Source organism: Acanthopagrus latus, chromosome 12, assembly GCF_904848185.1.
Source record: "Acanthopagrus latus isolate v.2019 chromosome 12, fAcaLat1.1, whole genome shotgun sequence".
NCBI lineage: Eukaryota > Metazoa > Chordata > Actinopteri > Spariformes > Sparidae > Acanthopagrus > Acanthopagrus latus.
The window spans coordinates 1,211,107-1,225,691 of NC_051050.1; the positions used below are offsets into that span (position 1 = coordinate 1,211,107).

Genomic DNA, 14,585 nt, shown 5'->3' on the forward strand with positions numbered 1-14,585 from the left:
GGCATCCCACGCTTCTCCATGACACCAACTACAACAAAGCCAAGCCTGCGTCAGTCCCAAACCAAGGTGCAGAGGAAACACCAACAACACTGTCTCTAAGTGTGACAACAAAGGAGTCGTCGACCAACACCTCAATGATAGTGCCTGTGTGGATTTCTTCTGTCAGCAAACCAGGTACAGAAAAACTTGTTTATGCGCTGCTTGATACCCAGAGTGATACAGTCTTCATCGACCAGGAAGTCAGCAATAGTTTACAGACTGAAGCACATCCTGTGAAACTGAAACTAACGACAATGATGGGAAAGGATGCATTAGTGCATAGTCAAAAAGTTTCAGGTTTGAGAGTGAGAGGTTACAGCTCTGCAGTCCAAGTTGATCTCCCTCCTGCTTATACCAAAGACTGTATACCAGTGAATCGAACACACATTCCTACCTGTGACACGGCACGGCACTGGAATCATCTCGTCAGAATAGCAGATGAAATCCCACCACAGCTGGAGTGTGAAGTCGGTCTCCTGATTGGCTACAATTGCTCAAGGGCACTGGCACCACGGCAGGTTGTCTTGGGAGGAGACAATGAACCATATGCAGTTCAAACGGATTTAGGTTGGAGTATTGTAGGCTGTTCATCACCTCTCCACGCCTCACCAAGCATCACCAACATGTGCCACAGAGTTTCTGTCAAAGAGCTTCCTCTGGTCACCCCAGCAGAGGCACTCAGGGTTCTTGAGTCAGACTTTAAAGATGCAAATAAGGATGGAAAGACTGTGTCTCAGGACGACATCCACTTCCTGGATGTGTTAAGGGAAGGGATCAAGAGAAACATTCATGGCCATTACGAGATGCCACTCCCCTTTAAAGAGAGACCCTATCTCCCTGATAACAAGCAACTAGCAATGGTACGGCTCAGTCACCTTAAAAGGAAGCTGGTGAAGGATGACAAATACAAAGAACATTATGTGAAGTTCATGAATGAAATAATTGAAAAGGGTGAGGCGGAAGAAGTTCAGGATCAAGGGAAGGAAGGAGAGAAATGGTACATTCCTCACCATGGAGTGTATCACTCGAAAAAACCTGACAAGCTCCGCGTTGTTTTTGATTGCTCAGCTAAGTACGGGGGAACTAGCCTGAACGATCATCTCCTGTCAGGCCCAGATCTGTTGAACAATCTGAACGGCGTGCTTCTCAGATTCAGACAACACCATGTTGCACTGATGTGCGACATTGAGAAGATGTTTCACCAGTTCTACGTGGATGAAGCTGACAGAGACTATCTACGTTTCCTCTGGTGGAAAGACGGCAACTCCAATGCAGAGCCACAGGAATTCAGAATGAAGGTGCATCTCTTTGGAGCTGCGTCTTCACCAGGATGCGCTAACTACGGACTGAAACAGCTGGCAATGGACAATGAGCGTGAGTTCCCCCTCGGCTCACAGTTCATCAGGAAAGACTTTTATGTTGACGACGGTGTCACTAGTGTCGAAAATGTGAATAAGGCCATTCAGCTTGCACATGAAGCACGGAAGCTCTGCGCTGCAGGTGGATTGAGACTGCACAAGTTTATGTGTAATGACAAGGCCGTGCTGGAAAGTATCCCCTCATCTGAGCGTGCTGCTGAAGTGAAAGCTTTGGACTTGGTCTTCAAGGATGTGAAGTTAGAGAGAGCTCTGGGAATTCACTGGCACATTGAATCAGACACTTTCAGATTCTGTCTTTGTTTGAAGGACCAGCCGGCAACACGACGCGGCATCTTGTCTACCGTCGCCTCACTCTATGACCCGCTGGGGTTTGTTGCTCCATTCCTGCTCATGGGGAAGAGGGTGCTCCAAGAAATGTGCAGGCACGGCACGGGCTGGGACGATCCCCTTCTTAGTGAACGGCAGCCGGTGTGGGAACGCTGGAAAAATGATCTTGCAAATCTGGAGAAAATCACCTTACCACGCTGCTATCTGCCTCCTGGTTTCGGAAGAGTGGTGAGAAAGGAGTTACACCATTTTTCTGATGCGAGTACATGTGGTTACGGACAGTGTACATATCTGAGACAAGTGAGTGAAGATGGAAGTGTTCATTGTGCTCTTGTCATGGCAAAGTCCAGAGTAGCTCCGATCAAGGTCACGACAATCCCTCGGCTAGAACTGGCAGCCGCTGTTGTGTCAGTCACAGCAAGCAACACGGTGAAGGAGGAACTCAGTTTGTCAGATGCAGTTGAATATTTCTGGACTGATTCAAAGGTAGTTCTGGGATATATCAACAATGAGGCACGTCGCTTTCACACCTTTGTGTCAAACCGCATACAGAAAATACATCTCAGCTCTTCTCCTCAGCAATGGAGATATGTCTCAACCAGTGACAACCCTGCAGACTTTGCATCCAGGGGATTAAGCACAAGGGAGATTCTCACATCAAGCTGGTTCAAAGGACCTCTGTTCTTATGGGAGAAAGAGATACCTCCAGCCACAGACGTTAGCACAGAAATACAGATTGGAGATCCTGAGGTCAAAAGGATTCAGGCCCTAAACACACAGACACAGAACCAGCTGAGCCTCTCAGACCGCTTGTCAAAGTTTTCCTCATGGTCAAAAACAGTCCAAGCTGTAGCTCGTCTCATTCGCCGCGTCAGACATGACAAGTCTACAGGCCACAGCACCGTACAAGAGCGAGAAGGCGCACGCTGCATCATCATAAGAGACTTACAGAGACAAGTGTATCCAGCAGAGTTAAAGGCGCTCACTGAGGCAACTCAGCTTCCTACTCAGAGTAAACTGTTTCAGATGGATGCTTTTCTTGATCAAGATGGACTCCTCAAGGTGGGAGGAAGACTGAAAAATGCATCACTTCCTGCCCCACTGAAGCATCCAGTGATCATACCAAAAAATCATCCCATCACCAAGGCAATAATTGCTCATTATCACGAGAAAGTTCAGCACCAAGGAAAAGGCCTGACAATTAACGAGATCAGATCAAGTGGATACTGGATTGTGGGCATCAACAGAGCAGTGGCAGCGCATCTGCATCAATGTGTTACATGTCGAAAGCTCAGAAGGTCTACAGAGGAACAGCGAATGGCAGATTTGCCGTCTGAGCGTGTGGATCCATCACCACCTTTCACCTATTGTGGAATGGACTGTTTCGGCCCGCTTTTCACAAAACAGGGACAAGAGATATGGCCTGCTTTTCACCTGCCTTTGCTGTCGAGCGATCCACATTGAAATGTTAGATGACATGTCAACAGATGCTTTCATAAATGGACTTCGCTGTTTCATCGCTCGAAGAGGAGCAGTACGAGAGATAAAATGTGACCAAGGAACAAACTTTGTTGGAGCGAAAAATGAACTGAATGAAGCTCTAAAGCAATTGGATGCTAATCGTCTGAGTATGTTTTTGGCTGAAAAGCAGTGCGACTTCAGCATGAACACTCCACATGCAAGCCATGCTGGGGGCGTATGGGAGAGACAGATCAGGACAGTGAAAAATGTTCTTCGTTCCACTCTTTCAACCTGATCAGGCAGGCTGGACGGTGCTTCTCTGCGGACTTTCCTGTATGAGGCAGCAGCTATTGTGAACAGCCGTCCACTCACAGTTGACAACTTAAATGATCCAGACAGTCCAGAGCCGCTGACGCCCAATCACCTGCTCACTATGAAATCCACTGCAGCCTTACCACCTCCTGGCAGATTCATCAAAGAGGATATGTATGCTCGAAAGAGGTGGCGTCGTGTTCAGTATCTGGCAGAGCAGTTTTGGAGCCGGTGGAGGAGAGAGTATATCTGCAACATCGCCACCAGGCAACGCTGGCATACTCCAAGGAGAAACCTCAAGGTCGGTGACATTGTGATGGAAAGGACAGAGGATCAGCCACGCAACGAGTGGAAGTTGGCTAAAGTTGTAGAGACAGTGACTGATAAAGATGGACTGGTGAGAAAGGTGAAAATTCGTGTCGGAGACCAAAAGATGGGAAAGAAGGGACAGCGTATTGGCAAGCTATCCATCGTCGATCGTCCAGTACAAAAGCTGATCTTGCTCCTAGAGACTGTTTAGCAATCCCCTTTTCACCTCACAATCGTATTCTTTAAAATGTGAAGAGTTTAATGTTACACTGAAAATTAAAGGTCATATTTGTTTAGAAATCATTCATGCTTTACATCTAATAAGGTGATGAAAACCAGTAATGATTTGGTGGGAGTGTTAATGACCTTTACCATGAGTATCTCTGTAAATGTGTTCATATGTTTATTTAGTGTTATTTTTCAAGCCATGCCTTTATTTCTTTATTTAGGGCAGTCTTTACGTTTAAGGCTTTTATTTTGAAGGCGTCTCGCGGAGTCCGAAAAAGGTAAACATCCGGTTCGGAGTTTTACCGGCAGAAGAGTGTGTCTGCAGCTGGTGTTATCCTAAGGAAAAAGTGTGCACATACCTCACTGAAACACCCTAGCTCCTGGCTGTAAGAGGCACAAGGTTTGTTTTGTTTCATTTTTATTTGTATATTCATGGACAGCTGGAGTTTGGTTGTCATTTATACTTTATATATGTAATGTAATGTTAGTTAAGAGTAGCTAACTTTAGCATCAGTCAAGCCGATTTGTCGGTTCGTATTTTGTGTAAATATGTATAAATAGTTAGTTTTAATATCAAAAATAGTAATTGTATGTTCCTTTATTTTCTTTAGCTCTTACGGTGTGTTTTACATTGGAAACGGATAAAGGCAATAAACCAATGTGAACCATCAGTAATGAGAGTCCGACCATCATTTAGCCGGGGATGCTATAATGTATCTACTGTAGCTACAAATTAGCTCTGCTAGCTGACTAGTGTTTATACTGCTATCACAGGAGCTTTGGACCACCGGAATGGGCGGTGTCCGGGGATGGAATGTGCAGAATTGGATCCAGGTGAGTTGAAAATGGAAATGGGCTCAGCAGCCTCTACAGACATCAAGACAGAGGTGAAGAGACCAAAGAGGACATTGACAGAGGAAGCAAAGAAGATAAAATAATAAGTCAAAATAAGAGCCTCAGACTGCTTCACTCTTGTACTTGCTTGACATTGCTGATGTTGGCTGTAGTAGCAAAGTTGTCAACTGTGTAGTTTTTCAACATAAGTCAGGTCAGCCCCATTTCAGTTGTGTGCAACCTTTGACTGCCATGTGACATTACTATAAGTTTAGTTAGTACAAGGCAGGGAACTAAGAAGGCAAGATAATGTGAGGAAAAGGAGTCCAAGTATGACAACTAACCAAACTGTGGTTGTTACACCATGGACTCTATTTCTTGTATATTATGTAGATAGATAATGGCAGTGAAACAGATGTGAGTCAGGAAGCCATTGAGTTATCACGAAATAAGATTTCAGAAAACAAAACCATATTAGAATGGCAATCAGTGAGGACAAACCTTCGCCAAGACCTAATAGTGCCCTTTAATTCAATCAGGCTTATATCAAATATATATTAACATTAACAGCACCACCGTCTGGCAAAACTTAGTTGCAGCCAGCACACTCCCCATCTGACATCTATAAGATGTCAAATTACATTATTTTCCTTTACATCAGTGTTCGGAAGGAGGAGCACAGTGTTTGTTATGGGTCTCAAGAAAGTCTTGCACATCCCTCCAGAGGCAACTTTGACTTCCGCCTTTCTCACCCTCCCATCCTGACTGGAGAATGTTCTGACCACTACAACCACGGGCCAGTGGTTACGCTTGACTTGATTGTCCTTTAACAACACAAGGTCACCCTCTTGCAGATTAGGTCTCTATGAATGCCATTTCCTGTGGCCTTGAACGGTAGAGAGATATTGGTTCTTCCAACAATGCCAGAAGACATTGGAGAGAAGTTAAACCTGCCTCCACTAGCATTTGTATATGTCGCTTCCATTGAAATCACATAGAAGTATTGCTTGAACTCCCACATTCTGAGTAAGGAGCGTAGCTGGTGTCAGGATGAGAGGAAAGCTTGGGTCAGTGGATACTGGGATGAGACGTTGTGAGCTGATGACGGCCCTAACCTCTGCCAAATGAGAGGTTAATACTTCAAGAGTCAGTTGCCACGGTGTGGTTCCTGTGGTTTCTGGGCTGTCTTTCTCAAAGGTGTTGGCGTGTAGTATGTTGATAAAAGAATTCTGCGGAGGCAAGGCTGGGTGGAATGATAGAGCAATCTTTATTGAAACAGGCTTCAGGTAGCCCAGCGTCTGAACAGAATGTTGCCGCACATCTGGTGTTCTCAAATCTATGGCAAAGTAATGCCAAATGCTTTGCCCTCTGCCCTATCAGAACTCCTACCACCTTCGATCTTAGGAATTCTACCAAATGCCACCCACCTTTCTTTGGTGTGGGGGCCTTTTTTAAACTCTGTTTTCCATAACTGCCTACTTCTCCCAATTGGTCACTTTGGTGGATTAAAGGTACATCTATCCAATGGGAAAGGAGAGAAGGATGGGTCTGCCTCACATCCTCTATGAAATAACTCCTGTGTGTGTTACTTAACTTTGCTGATGTCATCCATTTCTCTTGCAGGCCAAATGGAAGTTTGTCCACTATGGGATGGATAACACATGATGTATCAAGGTACAGTAATCCTGGTATATGGCCTCCGCTGTTGGCAGAGTCTATCTCTGAAAGAAGGTCCCCAAGCTCACGTAGTAGATGAGGGTCCTTATTTGTAATTCTTGGGAAGCTTTCCAGCCTATCAAACAGAACCTTTTCTAAGGCCTCAGAAGGGCCATAACACTCTTGTAGCCTTTCCCACACTTTGTTCAGTCCAGTGGAGTCCAGTCCAGTGTGTGCTGCTCAGATGTGTTTAGCGTGATCACCTAACCATTTGGCTCTTCACTAGCTGTTAGGTGTAAACTGAGTGGTGTTCTCGAACGAGGATTTCCATGTGCTGTAATCACCTGGCTTGTCACTAAACTGGCTGGGAGACACCACCGTGCCCTTTGTTCATGTAAGGCAGTGAGGTGTAGGGTCCTATAGCAGGGTCAGATATTTCAATCTCCCCCTTGAGTTGAAAGAACTTGGGACGCACTGACACATCATTAGGTTTTACGTCATAATGCGGAGTGGATTCATAATTTTGGAAAAGTTGGTCTTTCACAAACTCGCTGGTGCAATGTAAAGTTTGAGAGAGGCAGATGCTCATGTGCTCCTCCTCAATTACAATAGCCGCAGCCTCATGTTTACAAAATATATCCAGCCTACGCAAACATTGAGCAGCTTTAAATGTAATAAACACTGTAAACTTGAGTAACTCACATTGTGAAAAAATAAGGCTTAAGACATACTTAACTTGGGTCCACTTAATGCTTGTCAAATCAGAAATAGTCCTTAAGAACTCTTTAAAACATGTTGATAGTTAAAACTAATTAAAGGCAATGAGTTCCATAAACAACAAAAGATGGATGGTTGGAGATTGAGTCGCAACAAATGCTGTCACTGTTTCTGTCAACCATAACTGAAGCTTGTGGAACATTTCTTGTTTCCTGCCGAAAGAATCCTATTGGCTATCACAAGGCATAAAAAAGGAAACACAAAGGAAAACAGCATCACCTACTGGTGAAACTTAGTTGCAGCCAGCACACACATAATAGTCCATGCATTATTTCCTGAGCAATTGATAGAATATTGTCAAAAAAACTCCTTATTTCACAATGTTAACAAAAATAGAAAAACTGCAACTAAAGATACATTTGGATCCTCCATCCTGATAAAAGTCATATCAAAAGAATAATAATGTATAGCTATGCTAGCAGTTCTGTGCAGCTGTTTGCAGGAGTAATTTGAGCTGCATATTCTTACAAGGACAATGGTAACATGGTTATGTTTAACAGGCATGATGTTTACCCTGGTCCCCACCTCAGTTGATTTAATTTAATTTAATTATCAAAAGATAGCAAGGTATCAATAATATGAAGCTTGTTGATCTACAGTCTGTGCACCACTATATGTCTGGAAATACTGACCAAAGAGGAATGTATGTCCCATATGTCTGAATTTAAGAACCTCCTCTGCAACGTCTGGAATATTCTCAAGGACAATTTAAACTTCCTCAAGGATTTCCAGAACTGAACTGAATAAACAACATCGAAAGGAAGTCCTGAAACTTTGATCAGGACCATTTATACACTGTTTCAAGAGCTGAAGCTACATTAAGATACATTAAAGTAGTTAACCAGCAACCAAAAGCCCTGATACTTCAGGCTCCATGTGCACTTAACTGACTGGAGAAAGAAATGCCTTGTTCACATTACACACCTATCAGTCTGCGAACTGGAATCCTAAAGTCATTGTGGTGTGCACAACATGAAAGATCAGCGACAGGGGTCACTTTATGTTCAGTTTTCAAGAGAGCTCAGGGATCTGGGCCTGAGATCTTTGCTCTGCTCTGGTCTTGAACTTTCTGACCAGCAGAGCACAGGTGCTGAAGATCGGAATTTGGCACTTCAGCAGCCGCACCCTCAACATCGGCGCCCCCCAAGGCCGCGTCCTGAGCGCCCTGCTGTACCCCACTTACACCCATGATTGTACAGCCACCAACAACACCAACACCACCATGAAAAATTTGCAGATGACAGGTGATTGGTCTGATCTCCAACGACATGGAGATAGCTTATTTGGAAGAGGTGGAGTCGCTGGCATCATGGTGCAAAATTAACAACTTTGGGACCCTGATTGTGAAGGTTAGCAGCTATAGGTACCTCAGAGTTAAAATCTCTAAGGACCTAACATGTTAAGAAGAGGGCCACTGGGACAGGCTGCTAAGGAATGCTGGCTCAGTGTTTGGCATAGAGCTGGAGTGCATCACATCAACTGCAGGGAAAAGTCTCTTTCTGCCCCAACCATCACATCACTATTGTCATCTATTGTCTAGTATCCACTATCCATGTCACTGTCTTAGAGGTTACATTAGCGCCTCTACACATCTGGACTGTGGTCCTAACATTTAGCCCTGTTGACTTGTACTATCTTTTTCTTTTCAATTTAAGTGTCTGTTGTTCTATTTATTTCATCTTCTTTGTATTGTTGTTAAGCAGTTCTATTATGTTCACATTCACATAGTCATATTTAACAACATACACAGCTTTGCACTGATTAAATCCCTGCGATGTTTACTTTTGTACTGCCACCACTGCAAAACACTCCATCGCTGCCCCTGGAGGTCAGTGTATCATAGTGTCTCGGACTCATGTCTCCGGTTTTGATCTCTGAAATCTGACCACCTTATGACATGCACATACTGTAAGTTGACACAGACGTTGAGAAAATGATTTGTGAAACTTGACACCGATCTGTCTGTGTATGTGGCAAAGAAGATGAAAAATGGCCTCTCTGAGTGGCGCTTCAAACGCTGTTTGATTTTAATTCACTTACATATTAATCAATTAATATTTCCTATTGTCCAATTATTGTCAAATTTGGTACTTGTTCCGTCACTGCATGCGACTTTCTGCCATCTCACTTTTGCCATCAAATACAGCATAAAAGATGTAAAGGATACAGCCAAACAGGTTACAGAACATAGGGGGCTAACAAAGATTTTTCAAGGAATAATCAACATAATGCTTCATTATTCATCCAAAATTTAATTAAATTGTGCACAAATATAAATACATACACAACTAACAGTAGAAAAAAGAGTAGAAGTAGGTGGTTTTAGGAGGTAAACTTCATGGCGGGCTCCCAGGTGTCCTCTCAGATTCTGTCACTGTACTGTGCACAAGTCATCTTAAACACAGCATATACAAAAAAATATGGTACTGTGTTGTACAATGGTTTTCTAGGTCATTCCTTTTATAATTTGTTTCTTCACTTGGTCCCTTACAGCTCTCAAAGCGAACTCAAGACTTGTGACTCAGCATTTTGTGCACATATGTGCCTTCCAACGGAAATCAGACCCCTTCACAGAGAACAGTTAGCTTCATAGTCCATGGTACCGTTCGTGTTTTGTGTACTGTTAACAACACGACCATTCCCATAGACCGCTAGAACATGCAGACCAGCCAACAACTACTCTTCGGGCTCAAGTCTGAATATTTATCATCTGAAGCTGATAAATAAAGGTTTGCTTTTTCTGTTATCTAGTTTTATTTTGGTTTATTCTTTGTGTTTTTTGTCAAACAGTAGTCATTTTGTTCCTAGTGAAAACTACTGTACCCATAATGCGCCAGAGATCTCCAGAGGGGAGAAGTGTTTAAAAAAAGACCCAATTCATGGTTACGTAATGTAACAAAACGCTGGACACTCAGTCGCTTGGACACAGTCATGACACCTTTGAAGTTCTGTGTCGAGTTAACCGTGTCGCTATGTAATTCATCACCACGGCGATAGGGGGCATGGAAATGTGGTAGGTGCACCCTTACAATAGTATCTGTCTGACACCACAGAGCCCTCTGCACTCTGCGTCAACGTGTAATCCTGAATTGGGCTAAAGACCAATCAGAGCTTAAGTGGACTAGCAAGAGATCTGAGTGCTCTTTATGTGAAGTCATTATGTGAACACAAGGGGACTTGAGTTATTTTTCTGAAGTCCACTTCACGGCCCATTTTAAGAGGACTGAGTTTGGTTAATTATGGGTATAGCAGTTGTCAATTTGAACGAAATGACTGCACCAAAATCCAAAATCCACCAAATAAACCAAATAAAATTTGCAAATGTATAGGGAAAAGCTGTTTGAATGTTAGCTTTAGATGTCATACAACCAAACCTGAGTATAGTGTACATTTTAGGACATCCTTAGGGTCAGGCTTCAGCGTCAGACCTCAGATGAAAAGGAAAAGCTCTGTCACACTCGCACCAAACAGCTACATGAAAAATAGTAAAAAATAAAAATAAAAAAAAACTTGTCACACTGAACTGCCTCAGGATAAAAACTGTCACACTGAATGCATCAGTAACTAAGTTGTTACACCGAATGGTATCAGGAAAAAAATTATCACATTGAACGGCATCAGGAAAAAAAATTGTCAGACTCAACGGCATCAGAAACTAAGTTGTCACTCTGAACGGCATCAGGAATAAATTGTCAGACTGATGATGGAAAAAAAAGTCACACTGAACGGCATCAGCACAAAAGTTCTCACTGAACGGCATCAGGACAAAAGTTGTCACACTGAACGGAATCACACTGAACGGCATCAGTACAAAAGTTCTCACACTGACCGGCATCAGGACAAAGGTTCTCACATTAAACGGAATCACACTGAACGGCATCAGCACAAAAGTTCTCACACTGAACGAAATCAAGACAAAAGTTCTCACACTGAACGGTATCAGGACAAACATTGTCACACTGAACGGTATCATAACAAAAGTTGTCACAGTTAACGGTATCGGGAAAATCAATTTCATACAGAGGTCACATACTACAGTGGCTGGCAAGGGCAAACGCTCAGCAACGGCCTAATGTTGCAAATAGGCCTACATAAACGATGCAGAACCAAAGACACGCAAAACACATGCAACAACAAAATGCTGCAAACAACAAAATGCTGCAAACAAAGAAACGATGCAGAACCAAAACGACACAAACCCCGATATGATATATCTAGTTTAAACTGATTTTTTTTTTTTTTTTTGCATAAACAAAATGCTTCTTGTTAACGCTAGAAAGGCCTGAACTCCAACACTACTAGAACAGCCATAAGCGGTCATTGTGACTGCTAGATATTCAACTCTATAATCTAATAATTCATCAATAATCATATCCTGCACATAGTAAACCGTAATTATTGCATATATTTTCACACGATTTTAATAGGGAAAACTCAGAGCAAGAAAATTACCAATTAAAAATAACTCATTTGATTATGAAACATTTTATTTTAACACACTGGTCACAGTCTGCAGATAACCTCCGCTGTCCTCACAGTTACTACACACAGGCTTGTGGCATTTCAAGTGTCCGATGTTTGGTTTAGTTTGCAGCTCTTTCGGACCAGCACTGCCTCCGTCTCCGTGTCTGCTGCTGCTGCGGTGGTTGTTTTTGCTACTGCCCACCTTGTGCCGACTGCTGCGGCCGCTTTCCCCTCCATGTATTCTGCCCTCAGCTCTGCCAGCTGCTGCAGGACTTTCCTCCGGCCTCTCCTGCTGCTGGTGCTTCTTGAATAAGATGTGGGCATTGATCCAAGCCAGGTCGAGGATGTCTCAGAAGACGCCACTGACCATCTTCCGTACTGCCTTTGACGGAGTACGCCCTCGCATCTGGTCCGTGACGTCCACGCAGTGTTGGTGTTATAGTACATCAGAGACTCTGGTTTTGCCTTCGCCCTGTAATGCCCGCCAATATAATATTGCCCACAAACATAATAAAACCACAAGTATAATAAAAATCTGCAGCATTTAATGTAATAAACCTACCAATGTAATACATTTTCCACAAACGCAAGAACCGCTGCCTACTACAAACGTAATATGCCATTTCCCACAAATGTAATAACTATTAGGTTTGCAGGGATTTATTACGTTTGCGGGGACGTGAAAATCTTCATTTTAATAACTTCCCACAAATGTAATGATACACTGTAAGAAAAAAATGTAATTTTATAGGAGATTTTCAGTAATTTTTACAGATGTTTCCTGTTTTCTAATAAAACAATGAAATGCTCGTATTTCTACAGATATTTTTTAGTAATTTTAGGTTTTATTTTTAAAATTACAGTTAATTAGCCGTAATGTAAGATTACATTAATATTATGTTTTTAACGACAATTTATTGTATTTGTACATCTTTAACTGTAATTTTACATACAAGTTTCTGTATTTTTTTTTCACATGTTTATTACCATTTTCCATGAGACAATGTAACAACTGTAAATTGACAGATACTAGCAGTAATTTAAAGATGTAATTAACCATAATATATTACATTATTATTATGTTTTTTAAAGGTAATTTAATATATTTCTTTGATGTTCAAATGTAATTTTACATAAAATGTGATGTAATTTTACAGAACTTTCCTAATAATGATAATGAAGAAATGTACATAAAATTCCAGAGATCTTTAGTGATTCCATAAAATTGCAAGTCATTAAGTGCATGGTTAAGGTGATTTCATGTTTTTTTTTTTTTTGTTTTTTAGAGGTAATAAGTAGTATTTGTACAGACACAAAAGTAATTTACTGTACATTACTGTATACAGACAATTTAAAATAAATTATTTTTCAAAAAGTGCACTTTAAATAAAGTAATTTTAAAGAAGGAATTATGTATGTATTATGCATATGTCATACAGCAGGTGTTATTTTTTTCATGACATATTCTGCATTTTAAAGATGCTGAAACTGTACAACTATGTCTATTTCTGTTGAGAACAGTGCACTTGTGGAAGAAGGTGAAACTCTGAATCTCTAGATAATGTTCTGCTCACACTTTTAAAACAACTTCTCAATTCCCATCCCTATTCATAATGTCATACAAAAGGTGTTATTTTTTCAATATCTGACATATTCTACATATTTAAAGACACTGAAACTGTAGAACTATGTGTATTTCCAATGAGAACAGTGCACTTGTGGAAAAAGAAGGCGAGGCTCCGAACTGACATTCTGCTCACACTGGCTGTGTCTGCTCTCACCTCAGCATGGGCACTGAAATAAAAACCGAGACTTTCAGTGATGTAGACACTGCGCTGAACACAGTGTCTGCACACACAACCTTTAAGACATGCAAGGTGACCATAAGCAACTAACCCATTAACTACTCCATTCAAACTCAGCAATGCGGTTGATGAGGGTCAGGACTTTCGGGTTCACTGCATTACTCTTCTTCTTTTCCTGGCGCTCTACTTTGGAGCCCTTGTCAGGATTAATCTTAAAGATGCACCTGGACATAAAGTGTACTTTACATAAAGTGTAAAGTGTAATGTATTCTATTCAAAACAAACAAACAAAACAACCACCCTCCTACTTCTACAACCCTTGGTTCTGCCATCTGCCACCTCTCTAGAAATCAGCTTGGACTCAAGTGGAGAAAGAGGTGTATTTGAGAAAAGAAGAAAAACTTTCATAATAAACACAACACAACTGCTACACACAAGTGTATTGTAATTTACATGTAATATGCCATTCCTAACAATGTTCAAATGTGTGCTTAATTTGTGTGGTGGATTCACAGGGCTCCTGGTGTGGCTGAGGGTGGTCAAACTCTCAAACTCAAGCAACAAACAGTTTTATCCATATGCTGGCAAGATGTAGTACAGATAAATCTGAATACTGCAAGAGGCATTTCTAACATTACAGCATACACCAGCTCCATAACAGTAAATTTTTAATCAGCACTAAGACAAGGTGCCACTAATAACGTGAATACACTTAAAAGTTGCATGATGCACTGAATGGCTACAATCCAGGTGATATTTTAAGCCGTTTGAGTATCGTGCAAATGTGCCTTACTTGACATTAAGTGTTCTGCAATGTGACTATTATACATGCAAACATTGTGGTGATTTCAAAGGTGAAACAATATATTGTGCAGGCTTACTGGTCGCTTATTTCCATTGACAAGACTGATAATACTGCAGCAGTACCCATATGAAATGTGTGGATGCTTTTGATAATTGTTGTCACAAGAGATCAGCTGAGCGGTCACTTCCC

At 41.8% G+C, this 14,585-nt stretch overlaps 1 protein-coding gene across 1 annotated transcript; it reads left to right on the top strand.

Moving 5' to 3' along the window:
* The first annotated feature begins 1,510 nt into the window (after positions 1-1,510).
* LOC119030234 lies at positions 1,511-4,038 on the top strand. The gene is made up of 2 exons (XM_037117662.1): positions 1,511-2,757; positions 3,506-4,038. The coding sequence occupies exons 1-2, from the start codon at positions 1,563-1,565 to the stop codon at positions 4,036-4,038; spliced, it is 1,728 nt and encodes a 575-aa protein (XP_036973557.1). The 5' UTR covers positions 1,511-1,562.
* Positions 4,039-14,585: the final 10,547 nt, after the last annotated feature.

What these genes read in the sequence shown, in the direction of transcription:
- LOC119030234 (XM_037117662.1), top strand. Translation starts at nt 1,563, where the DNA reads ATGTGTAATGACAAGGCCGTGCTGGAAAGTATCCCCTCATCTGAGCGT. An exon ending in AACTCAGCTTCCTACTCAGA is followed by an intron (nt 2,758 to 3,505) that starts GTAAACTGTTTC and finishes CAACCTGATCAG; the next exon opens with GCAGGCTGGACGGTGCTTCT.